Source organism: Saccostrea cucullata, unplaced genomic scaffold (genome assembly GCF_032062105.1).
Source record: "Saccostrea cucullata isolate Sc308-1 unplaced genomic scaffold, CSIRO_AGI_Scuc_v1 ctg4052, whole genome shotgun sequence".
NCBI lineage: Eukaryota > Metazoa > Mollusca > Bivalvia > Ostreida > Ostreidae > Saccostrea > Saccostrea cuccullata.
The window spans coordinates 49524-71156 of NW_026936246.1; the positions used below are offsets into that span (position 1 = coordinate 49524).

General features: G+C 33.3%; 1 protein-coding gene across 1 annotated transcript; it reads right to left on the reverse strand.

Moving 5' to 3' along the window:
* Positions 1 to 4852: 4852 nt before the first annotated feature.
* LOC134245084 (uncharacterized) lies at positions 4853 to 15522 on the reverse strand (the record flags this gene model as incomplete). The annotated part of the gene is made up of 4 exons (XM_062727346.1): positions 4853 to 5096; positions 5677 to 5819; positions 8451 to 8520; positions 15403 to 15522. Coding segments are annotated over 4 exons (473 nt in total), but the record flags the coding sequence as incomplete, so codon positions are not given.
* Positions 15523 to 21633: the final 6111 nt, after the last annotated feature.

Here is a 21633-nt window from a genome sequence, read left to right on the forward strand (position 1 = left end):
CAGTGGTTCTTGAGAAGAAGTCGAAAATGTGAAAAGTTAACGAGACAATGACGACGACGACAACGACGAAAACAGACAAGGACAAATTTTAATCAGAAAAGCTCACTTGAGGCTTCGGCTCAGGTGAGCTAAAAATTGAAAATGTGATCACATTTACCTATTTTATGGCAGTCAAAACATGCATGGAATGCCTATTTCCGGAAAATCATTAAAAATTTGCTTCTTAAAAGCATTTTTGAATATGTCCACATTATATATCATTAATTTGAAAGAGCTCTGTTAACTTTATGCAAAAATTGGCCCTGTAGATAAACTAACTGATAGATTAAAACCTGATGTTTTATTTCAAGCATTAAAATAAAATAGATACTTTGTGTTTTCATTTCCTATAAAAATTTTCTTTTAACAATCCAGACCTTTAGGAACTTGCTTTATGAAATAGCAATGTTCCTGAATTTTAAGGTAAACAGGTATATTTGAGTACAATCGGAGAAGAAAAAATAACAAGAGTGCACTCTATCTGATCTAAAAGACAAAACATCAGAAACAGTTTTATCATTCAATAGTTGCTTACTGTATACAAGGAAATTTTCGCCCCCGTTTTATTTTCGCCCCTTTCGCCCTTTCCTCATTTGGGCGAATTTTAAACGGGGCGAAATGAAATAATACATTATAATTTCTTTAATAATATTATGATTGGATAAATTTCAAATGGGGCGAAATTGTTTGCAATGTGTAAAAGGGCGAAAATTAAAGGGGGCGAAAATAACCCTGTATACAGTATTTTAGGTGAGAGGTTGCGTTCTATATTAGATATTAAAAACTAGTTTTACAAATTAGTCGATTTTTTTTAAATATGAGAGAATTGACGCATTTTGTGACGTTATAATGCATTGACTAGCCAGAAAATTACGTCTTTTTTGATACATACGAAATCACCAAATATCTAAGTGTTATTCAATGCATTGTTAACTAAAATAAGCAGTCTCCGTTTTCAGAGGTTCACAAGGCCAAAAAAAATCAAGGTGAATCATTGAATAAAAACAGTATTCCACGGATGAAATAACGCCTTCCTGCATCGTTCTACTGTTATCCTGTTGGCTTCACAACTCTTGGCGCAAACGTGGACTGCAGCTCTCCTCTTACACCTGTCGTGTGCTGCAACTTTCCATGAGGCTGAATGCTTGAGTGCTATCCTTGAACCGCTTTTTGTCGGCAACACGGGCTCGCTTTCCTTCCAGTAGTACACCAAAGATTAGTTTGTTGGGGAGTTGATGGTCTGGCATTCGGTCAATGTGTCTCTCCCAGCAGAGATATTACTGCATGAGCATGGTGTAGATGTTGGACAAACCAGCTCGGGTGAGGACTTCTGTGTCAGATATCTTTTCTTGCCATTTGATACGGAGAAGCTTTCGAAAGCTGCTGATGTGGAAGTGGTTCAGCATTTTGGCATGCTTCTGGTAGACAATTCACGCTTACAGTCATACAGCAGTGTTGTGAGAAACACTGCACGGTAAATCTTATTCTTTGTCTCTTTTGTAATGCATCTTCTGTCCCACATGTTCTTGTACAGTCAGCCGAAAGCACGCTCGCCTTGGCCTGTCTAGCGTTTACCTCGTCATCGATCACAATGTTCCTGGAGAGGATGCTACCGAGGTACATAAACTTGTCTACTACATTTAGCCGTTGATTGTTGATGACGATGTTGGGCTTAACATACGATCCAGGTGCTGGATGGTGCATGATTTCTTTCTTCTGTGTGCTGATAGTAAGGTCAAAGTTGTTGCAGAGAGCAGATACTTTGTCAACGCTGTGCTGCATATTTACCTTGGAGATAGAGTTGAGGGCAGAATCATCAGCAAGCAGGATGTTGTTGATGGTGTCCGATTGAACAGTGTACGTTGCTTGTAGACGTCTGAGGTTGAAGATTGATCCATCAAAGCGCCATTTGATGCCGATTCCAATGCCCGGGCCTTCAAAGGCATCAGTCAGCATGACGGAGAACATCAAGCTAAAGAGTGTCCCTGCTTCACACAGCCCTGCTTCACTCCATTAGAGACAGGGATTGGCTCTGAATATTTGCCGCCGTCTTTGACTCTCGCCTGCATACCATCGTGCAGCTGTGAACGATAGTGATGAAATTTGTTGGGCATCCATTCATCGTCATGATTCGTCAAAGGCCTTCTCTGCTTACAGTGTCAAAGGCCTTGGTCAGTTCGACGTCGGTAGAGTAGAGATCGGAGTTCTATACCTCACAATTCTCTTGCAGCTGATGTGCAGGGAACACCATGTTGATTGTACCGCGATTCATCCGGAAGCCTCACTGACTGTCGGGCAGGTGGCTATCATCAAGGTGTTAAATGTGACGGTTAAGCAGAACCTGCACTAGCGCATTGGCTGCGATGGATTACAGAGTAAAAGGAAGAGGGCTGCTCAGTCGCACAAGTGGCTGCCAAACTACAACGTTGCTCCTCTCAGTGAGGAGCGACCCAATGGCCTATGAGAATAAACACACATTTTTTTTTCAATGGGTGGCACTGTAGCTCTCCGATCTGTAAATAAACATTTTCCAGAGAGCTACAGTTCTGCAGCTAAGATTCTATATACCATGTTTGGTAAACATAAAAGGATCAAAAGTGAATTTGAAGGTTCCCACGAGTGCCAAACAAGTTGTACAGGGTATACACAGGGATCAGTAAGTAAATGTCGATCAAGTCCCAGCATCCAATGATTCATGCTCTTTTTCGATAGGGCTACTAAGACCAGAAATTTTAAAGGTGGTCTTTAAAATCTCTGCCTTCATACCACAGAACTAGTTTCGGAAATAAATTTTAACTCCATAGTAAAATAATAACACAAGGTATCTAACTCCGAATAACACAAGGTATCGAACTCCGAATAACACTAGGTACCCCCTCTTCGAAAACGCACTCATTTACACTTCCAGATGAAATATACTGGCATGGCCTATGCTCGGCACTTACGGCCTTTGTGCAGGGAGGGATCTTTATCGTGCCGCACCTACTGTGACACGGGGCCTCGGTTTATACGTTCTCATCCGAAGGACCGCCCCATTTAGTCGCCTTTTACGACAAACAAGGGGTACTGGGGACCTATTCTAACCCGGATCCCCACGGTGTTGCCGATAAATACAATTTAACATTGAGTCAAATGCTGACTTACGTTTTATATCAATTGTTATTCCATTATTTATACACTGAATTGACGACGGACTTTTCCGTTGTTTCCCGATCGTGACAGGGTGCACAGGGCAGGTGTGACTGGCCACTCCTTCATTCCACCTGATTCCATCTCCGATGTTTCGGAGGTCCGTGATTGCTCTGTCCCTGTTCTGTATTGTTTCATTGACTTAGATATTTAATACTGTTTCTTATCTTTATATCCTTATTGTATAGACATTTCATTACTTTAAATTATAATTGAACAACCTACTACAACTAATTCTGTGAAAAAAAATGCATTGAAATCAATTTCTTTTCAAAAACTTCAACGAATTAAAAGCTGTGAGATTTGATAAGGGGTAAGTTTGCAAATATGTCTATATTTAGAATGATAAAACAAGATGAGCTCCGAAAAAATTACATGACAGTGGAAAAATCCTGAACTTTTTTTCCACATTTGAATAAAATGAAGATGCTTTATCTTTATAATCTAGGTTGTTCCAAGGGCTTCTTTGGTTTGAAATGTGAAAGGACTTGCCCATTTCCAACATTTGGAAAGGACTGTCAAATGGAATGTAAATGTAGCGAAATACTTTGTAGTCCTGTTAGTGGTTGTAAAGGTAAATATTTTTTTACACTGCGTAAAAATCCAATTTGAAATAACCAGAAAACAAACTAAAAATACCCCCAAAACACTGACGCCATTACAATCAAACCTGTACTAGAAATACATTCTACCTAACATACACACACCCTCTCACACCCTAATACACTCTCACAGCACAATTCTCGCAAAAATGCTTATTCTAGCGCCTATGTTTTAAAGTGTTGCCTTTTATTCTTTTTTTTTTAACATATTTGTACATGTATAACCGTATATATGTCCAAATATTTAAGAAAACAACGCAAAAATTAATTCTTCATTATTTTAATCTTCCTTTTCTTATTTTTAGATGAACTCTTACAAACCATTAAACTGGAATCGGAATCGGAATCCATAACACCATATAAAATTACAAATTTTACAAAGCTTTATGAATTTGGAAAAAATTCAACCTATTTTGCAGGCAATGAAAAAACTATGATTGCTCTTATAATTATACTTGTTTTGAATGCAGTGTTAATTATTACTCTTGTGTGTTCTGCTATTTTGTGTTTTGTGAAAAGGAAAAGTCGCATCGAAAACATTCATCAATCGGATGTCACCCATCAAACCAGAACAATTTTGGAAAAAATTACACCTTTTGAAGAAACTATCAATCGAGAGAATGAAACTTTTCTACAAAACATACAAAGTATCAATAATATTAATGAAAATTTTGATTTTCTTAATAAAAATCAAGAAGCACAGGGAGATGACAGCAAACTTTCCGTATTACAGGAACATGGCATGTATTTAGATCCACATAAACAAGAGCATGATGATACAAATGGAGTTTATCTTACTGTTGTCTGATATTTAATTATTCGTTTTTTTTTTTTGTTTTTTTTTGGGGGGGGGGGGTTGATATGCAAAATCTCATTATATCAATTATTAATTTGGATTATCTTTTTTATCTCACTTAACCATTTTAACATTTTAATACAACTGTGTTTGTAAAATATTTTGTGAATCAATGTAAATTATGAAATACTGCATGATAAATAGATGCTAAGTTTTCTTTTCCTTTTTTAAAATATGTAACTAAAAGCCACATAAAGTCAGTGTCTTCTCTGTGTTTTGCGTTTTTTGCAGTAATTTTCTTTAAACCAATGATTTCGAGATAAAAATGTTTTATAAATTTTCATTTTCCATGAGCTGTTCGAATTCCCTTTCGTTTTTTTTCACCCCATTTTGGTATGGTTCTCCCTTTCCTTTTTCATCAATATGACCTTCTTTGAAAGTGGGACAACAACATTTCCAGCAATCACGGCCTGAAATTAAAGATAAAAAAAATACACCCCTAGTTGTTTTGTTGTTGTTGTTTGTTTTTTTTTTTTTTACAAAAAGCTGTATACACTACTAACAAAGTATTACACACAAACACACCTTACACATAAAGAGACAGACATGGATAGAGAATAAGACGTGGAATTCTATGGCTAGTGATGTATTACATTCAGTAAATGCATACATACAAAACATTTATACATTTTTTTTTCTTGAAGAAAAATGCCACAATATCCCTTTAAAACCATCTGATTTGTACAAACACCATATACAGGTTGGCCTTTGATTTTGAACTTCTTTTTAACTATTTTATGGCTTATATTAAAATCGCACGATTTCAAGTGGATGAACTAGTTATTACATGAAAGCATATCCTGAGATATTTATAATTTTCATTTTTTTATGCTACCATTGTAAACCTCTGCTTTTTTTTTATTATTCTAGAAATCATTATTTAAAGATCATTAAAAGGAAAAATTCTCTTCACTTATTATTATTTTTTACATATTTTTTGTCAGTAGCAATCGACCTTATAGTAAAAGAGTGACGGTATTGAATACGTACAATCTTGTTGACTTTCCTTTCGCATTAGCTGTAACACTGTTATTATGATAAGGAAGATGGAAATGATGAAAACACCAATAATAATGAATATCAAAGACCACCGTGTATTCCATTGTACTATTAAAGCTTTGTTTTCCTCTTCTCTAAAAAAAATATTTTGAAAGATATTAAGGTTTATAAACCATTTTTTCACTATTATAAAATGTCGTTTTAAACTGAATGATTTTCGTAAAGCAGTATATCGTGGTATATACTTAAACGAAAAATGCAAATAGTTAAATCATTGGTTGAACGGCATGCATACACAAACATTACTTGACTAAAAAAAAATGGAATTAATCATTTTTTGTTGGATGGACATTGAGTCAAAAAGAAATTGTTTTCGGAAATTCTAACTTAAAAGTAATCAAAAATATGAAAAACTAAAAAGTAATTTTTTCCCGCAATCACCATTACTGTCCGATACACATACATTGGTGTAGGAAAAAGTACAATTAATAGAATTATAACCTAAAATTACCCTTTTCTTCTTAAACAAAAATTTCTTTGAATTTCATGTTTAAGATAGTAAAGCAAGTAGAGCAGAAGACACCACTGTTTTTGACCTTACATGAAAAAAATCATATTAATTAGAAAATGAATTTAATAGCTACCAGTTATGGGTGTATACGCTGGTTTCGGACAGTTTACCCTTTGAAACCTGCAAACTTTTTTTTAAAAAGCGTATCGGGTAACTTGTTGAAACCCGGGTTATACTGTACATGTATAATTTTAGTATGCATTTAAATTATTCCTTGTTATTCTACTTTTTTTCTTCAATTAAGACATTATGACATTAATTTGTAGAGAATTTCAATGCTTCATCAGGCGGATCGATACGTTTTCGACGCAATTCATTATGGCGTAGGTAACCCATGTTATACAATAAAGACTGACTGTTCAGCCAATCAAACTTTTTTCCAAAATGAATAAAATTTTGGATTTGTCCTAGAACCGAACTCTGCTGAACCAACACTAATACAGATTTCCAAACTGGGCTTCTTCCATATAAAAGTTCAAATATTTGAGCTAGATAAGCGAACTGTATAACCAAAGAACTTTTAAGTAACTGTCACATCACATTATAGCGATATGGTTCGCCGTTTGTGCAATAATGTATTCAAAATATTAAAGAGAAAATGAAACAAGAGGCCCAAGGGCCACTTCGCTCACCTGAGCACATCTACTAGGAAAAAGCACATATCAGACCAAAACTGAAAGTTTACCGGGGGGGGGGGGGGGGGGGCTTGAATTTTAACCCTCTTGGGTGTCATGATTTGAACAATGTACAATCTACACTACCTGAGGATGATTCCATGTAAATAAGAAAATATCACTAATTATGGCTTTGAAGTACATGAAAAGAAGTTTTTAAAAGGTTTCCCGATACATCCTTATGTACAAATTTGGTCAGCCATTTTGGGCCCAAAACTAGCCCCAGAGGTCATGATTTGAACAAGCTTGAATTTTCACTAACTGTGGATGATTCCACATAAGTTTCGTCTTTCCTGGCCCAAAGGTTCTTGAGAAGAAGATTTTTAAAGTTTTTCCTATATATTCCTAGTAAAACTTTGGTCAGCCATTTTGGCCCCACCCTAGCCCCAGGGGTCATGATTTGAACAAACTTGAATCTACACTACCTGAGGATAATTTCTTCTAAGTTTCATATTTCCTTTCTCAATGATTCTTAAGAAGAATATTTTTAAAAGATTTTTCCTATATATTCCTATGTAAAATTTTGGTTGGCCATTTTGGCCCCGCCCTAGCCCCGGGGGTCATGATTTGAACAAACTTGAATCCACACTACCTGAGGATGATTGCACATGAGTTTCATCTTTCCTGACCCAGTGGTTCTTAAGAAGAAGATTTTTAAAGATTTTTCCTATGTATTCCTATGTAAAACTTTGGTCGGCCATTTTGGCCCCGCCCTAGCCCTGGGGATCATGATTTGAACAAACCTGAATCCACACTACCTGAGGATGATTGCACATGAGTTTCATCTTTCCTGGCCCAGTGGTTCTTAAGAAAAAGATTTTTAAAGATTTTTCCTATATATTCCAATGTAAAATTTTGGTCGGCCATTTTGGCCCCGCCCTAGCCCCGGGGATCATGATTTGAACAAATTTGAATCAACACTACCTGAGGATGATTCCACATGAGTTTCATCTTTCCTGGCCCAGTGGTTCTTGAGAAGAAGATTTTTTAAAAATGCTATAAATCATAATTATCTCCCCTTGGAAGATGGCGTGGCCCTTCATTTGTACAATCTTGAATCCCCTTCACCCAAGGATGCTTTGTGCTAAGTTTGGTTGAAATTGGCCCAGTGGTTCTTGAGAAGAAGATGAAAATGTGAAAAGTTTACGACAACGACAACGACAACGCCAACAACAACGACAACGAGAGACGACGGACAAATTTTGATCAGAAAAGCTCACTTGAGCCTTCGGCTCAGGTGAGCTAAAAACAATGCTAAAAAATCTTGGTCGGTATTACAATAATCTTCATAGTATTTCACAGGATTTGATCGAAGTGAAAATAAGTTTATTCCCATGTAAACTTTTTAACATTATTTTTGCATATACCAGAAAATGTGTATTTACACGAGAACTGCGGATTGCTACATTATAAATGAAATTATGTAATTAATTTGATACCAAGACCTCCAACGATCTTACATGAAATGTACAGTTATGTTAAAGGAAAGTTTTTATGAAATGTAGAAACAAAGATAATACTTTTCCCCATTATTGGCAGTGCTTGAATTGAAAATGTGCGTTCCATGGACACCGACATAACACTCTTGATCTAAAAAAAAAATACAGTCTCTGTAAGCTTTGTACTTAAAATATGTCTTTGAAAGCTTTTAAGATTTTAGTTTTTTTCTTTTCTGTACTTTATAAAATGTGCTGCGATTTTTATCTAATCTGTTTTATATTGAAGCACTTAATTGAAGGCCCTTGTGCATATTTTCAATTTTTATTTAAAACTCATTAATGAACATTGTGTTACAGATTTTCCCCTTACCAAAACAACCCACAACATTGGATCACCCCGATTTATGCCCTGAATATTAAATGTATATGTCGTAATTTTATTTGTATATATCATGGGAATATCACCAGTCATCGTATATTATTAATGTACGAGGGGCATTTCAAAAGTTCTGGCAACTGTTTAATAAAAGATTAACCATTTTACGGAAATTATTGAGTTTGATATCATTGGAAAGATCAGAAAATTATACACATATTGTGACGTCACTTTATAATTTTCATGACGTAATAACTCCGAAAATGACGTCAGAATATAGAATGTTTAGCATACTGAAAAGTCGCGTTTTTATCCACATGAGACGATCCTAAAAGTTCTGTCAAAGGCTCATTTGAAAAAATATTTCATAGAAAATTTGAATTTGAAAAGAGGTAGAGTAGGACTATAATACTGTTTATCAGCAATTTCATTATTCATTGTATGGTTTGTTTACGAGCACGGTTTTTGTCCGGTTATGCTATCATAGACATTCATTTAGGATTTTTATTTACATGATACGGCTGGCTTATCGGTCTTTTATATAGCTTTCCATTGTTCGAAATAAAACATGTTCTGTATTAAACTGATGTATATTAATGCAGTTTTTATCAAATATATTTTGAGTAACAGGACTCTTACCGTTCACGAATAAAATGTACTAAATCTTGTCCCCGACTTGATTCTGTGCGTATTTTTTCATATAAATTCAACTTCGGCGCCCCAAAACTCACTACTGCTTTTGACTTTTGAATCCAAAACATGAATATAAGTTACTCAGACATGTAAAATCTTATTTATTTTCCATGCATTAAAATTTGCGAATATGTGGAGGTACGGTGGGGTTACAACTGCGCCGCCGCCATTTTGGATTTTACGAGAAAATACTGGGCACACTAAACTTAACTTCCCTTGAGCCTTCATCGATCCCACGAATATGGTTAAAATACCTGACGAATTAATGCCATTGAATTTTGTAACACGATCGCCTATTTGCTTTGATTGTCAACTTCGTCTTTTTCTCACATTTAGGTCTCTTTTACACAAAAGTTTGAGCGAGATTCGATAAAACCATGCTAAATTTTACACTCGCTAAAACCATTTCAGAACAAGAAGATCTCCAAAATTAAATACCATATGATAGATTGTAGTCTATGCAAACATTCCACCAAATGGCATTTGCGTCCGTTAGCTTGCGTCCGAGTAATGAGCAAAAGTTGTCTTGAAAATTATAATTTGATCAAATTGCTCTTTTGTTACGTCATTTTTCATAGTCAGTATGCTAAACATTCAATATTGTGATGTCATTTTCGGAGTTATTACGTCATAAAAATTATAAAGTGACGTCACAATATGTGCATATTTTTCTGATCTTTCCAATGATATCAAACTCAATAATTTCCGTTAAACGGTTAATCTTTTATTAAACAGTTGCCAGAACTTTTGAAATGCCCCTCGTATGCTTCATATTTCATCGTATATTTGTATTTATGTGAAGCATAAAGTAATTTATACCATCTCTATTGTAAAATTTTTATTTTCTATATTCCGGATTTTGTTATGCCTTCAGTTAAGATTTTCGTCTTACAAAATCCTTTATCTCGGATCACGTGATCATTGTTTACTGTAATTTTAGAAGGGAGAACATTTTGATTTCATTTCGTTGGACTTTGAGTATTTTCGTTGCGTTATAAGGAATTCTTTCGAGATAATCACGTTTCTCCAGTTGATGTTGAATTATTAGACCAGTAATTGTAAGTAAAATGTGAATTTTAACATTTTATACAACGTTTTCCAAACTGATTGACCAGTGGCAGTGGCTGGTTTCGTAACCTCCCTTCTTACATAACACATTTGTTATGACAAAAAACGTTTTGATACTTGGTCACTCCTTTGTGCGGAGATTAGAACATTTTGTTTTAAACAATTTGGACAGCCGAGTGAACGAAAACCTGAATTTGAATAAAGATGAGGTTCGCATTTGTTACAGTGGACATGGTGGCGCGTTTTTTAATCAAGTCCCATCTTTTTTGCCATTTTTAGTCATGTGTGTTTTTATTGTGTACATACTTAGAGTTCTATATGCATTGTTGTTCTATATTAATTAGGGCAAATTTAAGATATGCATTTCCTTTTTTATTGTATGTACCTTTTTGGTTGTTTTTAATTTTTCATTGTGACAGGTGTAACTATATTTAATATCAAACAATACTGCTGTATATTTCATTGGCATTTGTAATAAATGCTCTTTTCAATTCAAATACTTGTTGATATCATTTTTGGCAAAAAACAGAGCAGAGTAGATTCTGGCAGAAAAACAGAGGATTGGTATTTGATGTAAAAAATAGACGATGGTATAAGTTTATTTCATGAATATTGTTTGGTTGTATAGTACAAACCCGAATTTCCATTGATCAGCCATATCGTAATAACAAATGGCCACCTGGCATTGTTATTCGACTCATGTAACTAAAAATACTATTGGCATCATCTCCAATGTAATTCCCAACCAATAATTCACCCTTTTTTACAGCGTTTGTTATACTTTTTAAAGCCTTGTTTACTTGGTGCAAAGTTGTTGACAAATGGCGGCACCGCACGTTATTCACGCGTGGAGTATTTCACACCTACCAACCAAAAGGTATATAACAGATGTTCTGAGAGACAAACGCCAGTAGTGCTTGCGCTGCTCAGTCAGGCATGGTACCTTCAGTGCCCTTCAGACTGGTACTCTACCCATAGGTACGTTTGTACCATTAGTTTGGGTAGGCCTGATACCTTTTCACACCCAGTATTTTGGATCCCTATGTCTTTCCTGGGTAAATTCACCATTTTAGGGGTAAAACACCCATTTTCTTGGTAAAATACCCATTTTGTGAATATAACAGCCATTTTTCCCAGTTTCTGCCACTTATTGTTGAGTTTGCCCATATTTTAGTAAATTCCTGAATTTTTAGCTGTTTTAACTGTTTTTCATTGATTTTCAATAAATTTATAGAAAATTAACCATCTTTTCTTATTATTGTGTAAATTTCAGAAATACAGTCCCTGAAACGTTCTATTTTCCCATTTTTCCGTTCGCTCACCGTTCGTTCAGCGTTCGTTCACCGTTCGTTCAACGTGCGTTCACAGTTCGTTCTTCGTTCACAGTATTGCGTTTATGTTTCACATTCAATTTAAAACTTAATCCTTCCAAGTATATATTCGAATTATTTTTTTTCTGCAGGAATGCAAAAATCAGATCTAGAAATGATAGGGAAGAATATTAAAGTTTTTTGGAATACTAAGTGACTCCTTGCCTTCGGCATGTTCGCTGAAACGCGATTTCCACACCTCCACTGTGTCGAATTATTTTGATTGACAGCACAAGCACGCTACTACTGTACAAATATAACACGGACTTCCTGTGAACTTGATGATGGTAAATAGAAGCCAATGATTACTGTCAAATGGATTTGTTAGTCTTAAAAAAAAGATTACCTTTTTTGCTTGGAATATTTAGGAAAAATAATTAAAATTTTTATTTGATACAACATATATCTGAGAATCGAGGGGGTTATCTATCTCTCTCTTACGCTCTCTCTCTCTCTCTCTCTCTCTCTCTCGAACATTTTTCCGTTCAATAAAAATTATGACGGCACATTACTTATTTAGTTTTGAACATTTAATCTACACATGTATTACAAATAATTTGAATGCCTCTTTCCAACATCTTGACCGAGTATAATCACGGCCGGGAAATTCTACAGATACATGAAGAAGTTAGGTAAAATAATCGTCACAGAAGAATAAAAGGGCACATAAATATAGAATATTTTGTAGTAGAATTTAAATAAAACGAGAATTTTTATGCAATACGATAACAGTCAATGTCAACAGATAATTGTGAATTTTAAAAAAAATCCGTTATTTTACTCAGAATCGCTTTGGAACGGAAATACATGTACAGCTGTTTCAACCCCGTACAATGTAATTAATTCATTCTATAATTAACAATTTTATCTTCAGAAGTCCACATTATTTTATTAGTGAAAAGAATAAGCATAAAATCGTGGAGAAAGCGCTTTTCTCGAAAAGTAACGGGCGCACTAAGCTGAAATTTTCAGTAAATGTTTATTTATCATATTTAAGTGTATCATAATGTTTTTGATTATATATATGCAAAAATAAAGATTTTATTCTGCTTGAATATGCACAGGGTACGGTCCTACGGCGCACGGTAAAAATAACAAGGTTTTATTAGAGAATATACAAGTATTATTTCGTAATAAAAGTTATCAATACATAAGACTAGGATGAAAATTGTCCTAATTAGATTCCTTAATCAATTCTGTCGTCTTTTTGAAAATTTCAAGGCATTTGGTTAATTTTTGGCATTTTCCCGAGCATTCGAAATGGGAAAGTGATAAAAACAATACATGAAAAATGGCGACGTTTGATGACGTTACGGCGCACCGGAGAACAGTTAAGTTAGAATAGGATGTTGTAATGACACCTCAAGAGACTTTAAATAAATACACAGGAAAGAAAATATGACAAATATCACCAGATCTTTAAAATATTAATTAAATGGAAGTTTTCTTAGCGAAGTTCTCTTTATCGAGTCCCCAGGGAGTACAAAACATACGGACAGACTGCCATTGTAGTAGCAAAAAAAGCTGTCACTGTCGACCGTCGATATGAGATTCTCTGTTAGTTGAATGATGGTGAGAATACTGTCCGTAACTTGCTAATAAATCTTCAGTAGATCGCACGAGTGTGCCACATTGGTTCCTTAACTGGATATAAACACTCACGTATGTAAATCAGTAAAATTTCTAAATTTAAGTGGGGCTTATCCAACTTTATTTTTGATAAACATGAAACGTGACGTTGTTTTAGACAACTTGACGTTATAATCCGTGCGCCGTAGGGCGATACAGTACATAACATAAAATATCAAAATATGTTTATTTATGCATGTATCTATTTGAAATTTGCTATATATATTCATATTTTAAGGAATTTCCACCCTCACAATTTTATAGGTTCAAAGTACAAAAACTGCATATATTTTCATTCAATATACTTTAAACTTTCCATTTATTGCAAAAAATGTATAGGTCACCATATTATTTAAGATGCAAAACATAAATAAACAGAAGTGTATGTCAACATAAAAAATGTACATTTTTTGTTAAAAGTATTGAGAAAAATATGTAAAAACTGGTTAATATGCATAATTATGATGCTGAGTGTTCCTAAATACGTCCCACCTAAAAGATACTTTTGAATTGTGAATATCAGGTAAACTATATTACAGAAAAGCAAATGCCTGAATGAAAAGACTTTAGAAGGAGTTATTGCCCTTGTAAACATTATTTAAAGATTGAATAATTGATTAAATATAGAAGATATGCATTTTTTGAATTCTAAGATCAATATTTATTATTACACCTATTGTAAAGCATTCTTTCAAGAGATATTTCTCTAAAATGTACGAATTTAAACTAATTACAGTTTTTGCAAAAACCTATGACGTCATAGGAGGGTGGAATTACCTTAAGTACTAAAGAGTAGTGAAAATTTCAGAATCCAGTGATGATTATTTTTCAAACTAGACAACTTGTCCACGATTTTACGGGACAACCCTCGTATAAGTATAATAATTTATTTTTTAAGTACAGGCGGTAACAAATACACATTTAACGGCGATTAAAATCATATCATTATAATATCGATTTAAACATATAGGTATGTTCAGAAAAAAATGTTTTTATTTATTTATTTATTGATGAATAAATTAATTAATTAATTAATTTATTTATTTATCAATTGTTTATCTCAGTAGTAGTTTTATCTTCTAAAGTCCACATTGTTTTATTAGTTAAAAGAATACGCATAATTATTTACACTATAAGATAAATTTATTTTTTAACTACACTCGGAAACAAATACACGTTTGACGGCGATTAAAATCATGTTATTAAAATATCGATTTTAACATACGTATGTGTATATTTTTTTTTTATTATTCATATATTTATTTCTCTTTTGTTTATTTATTGTGTATTTTTTTTTTGACATTTGAATAATAGAATAAAAGAATAATTTCAATACAAGGAAAAGACTGAGGGCATTCCGAATAAATCGTTCATCTTGCGTTCACCGTTCACATTGCGCTCGCGTTCGCGCTCCGTTTGCGTTCTGCGTTCACTCACCGTTCACCGTTCACACATCGTTCACCAAGTTGCGTTCACCGTTTGCACATCGTTCACTAACCGTTCGCTCTGCGTTCGTTCAGCGTTCGTTTACCGTTCGTTCAGCGTTCGTTCACCGTTCAGGTGGGAAAGTAGAACGTTTCATGATCAGGGACTGTAAGAGACCCACGTATAATTTCTGTAACGGGGTAAACCATAGAGTATTTAAAGAATACAAAGTATTCAAAAACCACCACTATACCCAGAAACGTTACAATTATGTATTCAGTAAAGGTTTACACAAAGCAATAGATCGTCTGAATCAAAATTTGAATGCTTTTGACTTATTTAATTTATGAAACATGCTTTTTGTAATAATTTGCACCTCAATTTTTTTTATTTTGTTTTACAAATACAAGTAACAATATTAAATTTCAATTGAAACTGTTACAATCTTATGATATTTAAAAATTATACATACATTTATAGGCTTCATTTGAACGATAATGTTGCGGACAATTCACTTTATGATCTTGACACGGTATGGTGTAGTGATTGTCGACTCTTGCTTTCTCGGAGTCATAAAATGGGCAAAAGTGTCCTTTATAAAGAATAATAATTTATAATAATAATTCCAACACAAAACTTACATTCTATTTACACAATCAAATGAAGTTCTAGATTTTCTTTTATTTTACAGGGTGTCCCAGAATATATGATACCATTTCATGATTATATAAATTAAATGTGCTCACTGTGAAAAAAAAAACTATTGTTTTTAAATTACGTCCCTAGATAAAATCCAATCCGGGTAATGATCATGTCTAGACAATGTATTTATTTTACCATCAATTTTATATTGCCTTTTTTTCTGAGGTAGCTCTCCTCAAACTCACATCGACAGAATATATTAACTTCAGAAACGAGGGCCTAGGATTATTTTAAATGAAACATTTGATGCACCTTCAATGCCCTTGTTTAACAGTTTACGAACTTCTATATCTACAGAAAAGCATTCTGATGTTCAAAATAGTTCATCATATTTCTCCGGATTATATGCATGATTTTTTTTTGAATTTTGAAAGTTATGGATCATACACGTTACGCTCAGATACAAATTTAGATCTTCGATTCGTTTACCAAAATATAATACAAATTTATTCAAAAAATCTTTACAACATTCAAGGGTTATTATCTAGAATAAGTTGCCTATAAGTATTAGGAATTCTAAATCCCTTGCAATATATAAAAGTAGTGTTGAAAAATTTTAACTTAAAAAACGAACTTGTTCTACATTAAATATGTTTTCTTTTCCTTTCAATGATGTGTCAATATTTAATTTATTCTGCTGTAACAAAGTGTTTATATCTTATTGTTTCATGTTTGTAATTATTGTCTTTATTGAAAAAAAACTTTGTATATGTGCTATAAAGAAGGCCCCGAGGAAGACTAGTGCTTGCACCAATCGTGTTCTATAAAGTATTATTAGGGTCTTCCGCTTCCTTCGGAAGACCCTACTGTTTTTCTACTGTTTCTTATTATTAGGGTCTTCCGCTTCCTTCGGAAGACCCTACTGTTATTCTATTGTTTCTTATTAATCTTTTGTTTTCCCGTTCGATTTTAGACAGGCGATTTCTCAAAGACATTTTGACTGATTTTTATAAAACTTTCAGGTTAGATACCTTGTAGTTAAACTATTTACACCTGTTTTCAATTTTTTGATGCATGCCTTCATTTGTGAGTTTTTGCCCTTTAATTAATAATTTTGATGTCTTGTTTCCACTAAAAATCTCAAGAACGACTTACACGAAAGTTGGAGAACTTGTAGCCAATGCATTGTAGATGTGCAGAACGATAAAAGATGATTTCTTAAAGTTTGGAAGCTATAAAACGGCAAATTTTATTAATTTTTTTTCCTTGAGTTTTTGCTACTTTTTATGTAATAACTTTTGAACCGAGAATAATTTGGTAAGAAATATAAAACAAAAGTTGTGTGTAAGTACGAGAGCTTTCATATAAGATTAATGAAAAGGGACTGGTCCCTTTAATTAGGGGGTAATAGCTCATACACGTTTTTTTTTCTGATAGCTAAAAATATTGGTAAATTATGAAAAAGTTTGACTGAAATAATTTCGAACTTATTAAATCTTGTCATTTGATATAAAAACGCAGTACAGTTAAGGTGCGCAATGGAAATAACGACTATATTTTGTATTTAAAAATGTATTCGTAATCGAGATGGAGATTATTTCTAATACATTATTTATATCGGATAATTTTAATTATGATTAATAGGTACATATCGAGGACGATTATATTTTATATTTAGACTAGTCACGTGATGCGGCAGTCACGAGATTTTCGCACATTGACTTGAAGTGTTGATGTTACATATAGATATCACCAGTGCAAAGGCATATCCAAGTTAAATTTCCAAGTTTAGTATATTAATATTTTCAAAAAAGTGCTGCGATCCTGTCTAAATTCTGCAATTTTATTGTTAAAATTATACTTGTATGACCGAATGCTATATTTTTTGCTGGTCAGCGGCATGAAATATTGATGTAATTAAAGTGTTTTAAAGATTTCATCAGGATCACAGCACTTTTCAGATACCTTAATGGTTCTATAGTTGAAATGAAAAAGCTTACTTTGATACATAGAGTGTATGCCCTTGCACTAGATCAATTTATCAAGATACCCCACATTAACCTCCGATGTACTTGCATACAAATATACGGCAGTGTCAATTAAATATGTAATGTACAGAAAATATATTAATAAAATAGTGAAAAAGACATTAAATTCAAGTTATTGGCTCATAGAATATCTGTAAAAAATATTTCATTTAATTAGAGATTACATATTTTGTTGAGAAAATATTACTTGATGTGTCTCTCACTGCATACAAACTACGTCACGTTGTAAGAAATGACGTCATATTGACAAGTAACTAACGACAAAACAACACATTGTAGTAAGTTTTTTATGTAGTTTGATGATTTCTTACTGGATGAATTATCAGATAAACTCATTTTGTGGTATTTTAAGGTGGGTCGCAGGTTTACTGTATAAAATTCTTACGAGAAAACATGTTCCTTAAGAATTTAAAGCGTATCATCTGCAATTTTAATTAAATTTGCCTAAGTAGTTTTAATGTTATAAAACTGTAAACGCGGTATAGTTTTTAATCCTTTTTGACGCTTTTACCATTGAAATATATGGGAAAATAACGTTTTTAAGCCAATTTTCCGAAAATAGTATCTTTTAAAAAGGTTGGATAACTTTTTAAAAGACGTAATGAATAGACGACTTTCACATTTACAAAAGTTATTCCCCTTTGCGGGGTCAATCCGGGGGTGAACAAGCAGTAAGACGCTGTTTTCCCTCTATAACCTTACCAAATTTATGGGTTATTATTGTCCTAGAAAAATCTTTATGAATATGCCCATTATGTTTTGGATGCTTGTGCACACTCTGGCAATACAGGTACACACCGATATTGTCCTATAACGTTTGAAATTTAAAAATATTAACAGGTAACTTACGAAGGACAAAGTGGGAAAAATCAGCATTACACCAACAACTGGAAATAACGTTTGGAAATGTGAAATTCGTCTATTATTCAGGAATTTCAAAATGTCAAGATAAGGTAAAATCAAAACATTAATATATAAAAAAAAATATTATATCCTTCTCGCTAATTTTTTTGCTAAATAATTTCAAAGTTTTCTTTTAAAATGCTTACAATTTGGCGTTTGTGGCGTTATTAATATCTACAACGTCATTTGTTGAACGTAGTCACGTTTACAGTACAAGTATAAATATATTGACCTATGGAATATTCAAGAATTAAAAGGTGATATCGATACAAAATTTAATTTCATTCATAATTTAATTTATTGCGGGAGCATGTTAAGGATTACCAGCAACTTATTTTCACTAGTATTGTGAAATTCATATTCTGATCACAAAGTCATAATGAACGGTAAAAATAATCCTCGTGCAGCGACATTAAGATGCAGCGACAATGTTCACCGCGAGTGAAAAAATATATTAGTACCTGTATTTTTGGGAAACGCATGGTCAATAGGATTTCAGGCATAAAACAAAAATTTTATCACTTTATTTGAAAAAGGTAGGTAAAACATCCCTATAATGAGGAAATAAGTGGGCAAGAGGGGGGGGGGGAGGGTTGTTACCTGCAATGTTCTTTCATGGGTGAGTTGAAGACTATAGTATATGGCTCTAAATCTCAAGCATTTTCTAATTTGGAATTTTTAAAAATTAATTTCAATACGCAAAATGTAAAACACTTGCATTTAGCTTTTACACGTTGAGCCTTTGTCATAAAATATATAGAAAAAAATTATACTTGTAAATTGTTTACAAAGTTTTGTAATTCGAAAATGAACACGTTTGAATAAATTTAATTTTTAAATTTATTAGCAAGCAAAACAAGGCGGATTGAGTATTTAAATATATAATAACCAACCAATATTAATATTTATAAAAAAAAACAACAGGAAAATACTTGCAATTAAATATAACTTATTTTAAGTAAAGAGGATAATTTCCATCCTGAAAAGCAGTACGCATATACTTTCGCCGGCTTTGAGTTGAAGTCAAGTTCCCCTGAGTTTCAAATAACGTGCGCACATACAATCCCTACAAGTTTCTCGCTAAGCAATTTTATTCATGATAACTTTCTTCTGCAAGCCATAACTTTTACGCTGATTTATTCCAATTTACTTTAAGCAGTTTAGTTACACTTTAAATATAATTTATTGCTTTCATTTGGTATTGTATTTAATAAGTCCTAAGACATTACATATAATCACACCAGCATTCAGACTGAAATTTTATTATAAAACATGTACAGGTTTACGTACAAAAGCATGCACTTTGTGTTAAATCTACTTTTAAATTCGTACAAGCTTGAAGTCATTTGCAGAGAATAAAAACGGGAAACAACGTGACGTTGCCTTTGTGACGAAATGACGTCATAATGAAATGTGCACAAAACAACCGCTCGAATCGTCAATATTGTGTACCAAAATTGATGACAAAAGCAAACCCGCGACCTACCTAAAAAAATGTTGTATGACGTATATTGTGTATGATGTCATAGTCAAGTTTTCCGTAACGGCTTCGCCTCCTTTTTTGTAACCTTAACTGTGCTGCGAAGAAATAAACTTCAAGCTATATTTAATTGTTTTTTTATAAAACAAATATGTGAGAAACCTTTCAGGAACAAGTTGTCCACTATAGCCAGCCAAGCCTTTACTGCATGTGCACAGTTTTAGTTGATGCATCTGAAAGATATAGTTTTGATTCGTGTTTCTTCTGTTTTCTTTTATTCAAATAATTTTAAAATGTGGTGATGTACACAACAAATTTACTTTAGAGGATTTTTTTTGGGGTCTCTTGTTTGAAACAACGCGCGGCATTGTGGAAATAGGAGGGCACTAAAGACGCGATGTACTAAAAACTGATTTGACCTGATTTGAAAATTGTATGTAAATATTCCAAACAATTGAATTTTTGTATAGCATAATGCATCAGAGTCATAAAGTCTTTACATAAGTAATTTAAAATATACTTTATATAATCATTTAATTAAAAATTAAAACGTCAGGTAAATATTACGTATTCATACTGTCCGTTTTTAGTGTGCCCAATCGAGTCAACATGGGACACATGTTACAAACTGAAAATGAAAATGATTATGATTATTTTCTCACCATAGAAGCCGTATGCAGACATTCACGCACATTTGATCTGCAGCTACGAAGTACTTTGTCACTCCTCTTGGGACATTATTCTAAGCAGAATTATCCCGATTCATGTATTCTAAGAATCTTGTGTGAAGCTTTATATTTTATTTTGAAAAAAAAATGAGGATGTATTTCAACAAGTCTCGCTTTCAAACCAAAAATGCAAAAATCCCAACACAACAGTCAAACTATCTATCATAGCGATCATACTCTATGATTCAAACTACACGTTTTGTTACTAATAATATATTGACAGTGCGACTGTTCGGGTGAGGGCAGATACTTATTCAGTTTTAATTTAGATCAGGCTTGTCAAACCGCATAGGCATGCGTAATGGCAAAATTAAATCAAAATGCTTCATATTGGTGGTCAGTCTAAAGTACTTGTTCTATTTTTGAGTGAAGAACTAAAGAAAATAGTATTAATCACTAAAATGGGTGTACAGACACTGTGACCTTATGTCTAATACATCTGCTTCTGCTGTATGAGACATGATTTGTAAAAGATGTCATAATACCCTTACTGACGCGTAGAAGTAAAATTTTAATTTCCATTTGTTTTCTTCGCATTAACTGTCATGTGAACACAGTTTGATTTGCATTAATTTGATTCGCATTAGTTTACTTGTTTACTTCATGATAATTTACTGTGAATTAAACTCTCCTTGTGAACAGGGTAATAGACTCTGAAGTCACATGTCGTCGTAGTGTAAGTGACTAAGTTAGGGGTGCAACGATACGCCTACCCACAGGAATGATACATATCACGGTATTCAGTTCAAGATACCTATCACGGTACGTGACATATTGTGTTAAAAAGTAGAGGTTTGTCATCATATACTTTAAACTCAAAAGTTTTATCAAATGTTCATTAAACTAACCTGGGGAAAATATAAAAAATCCACCCTTTTAAAAATGAGCTGGAAAAGGTTTAA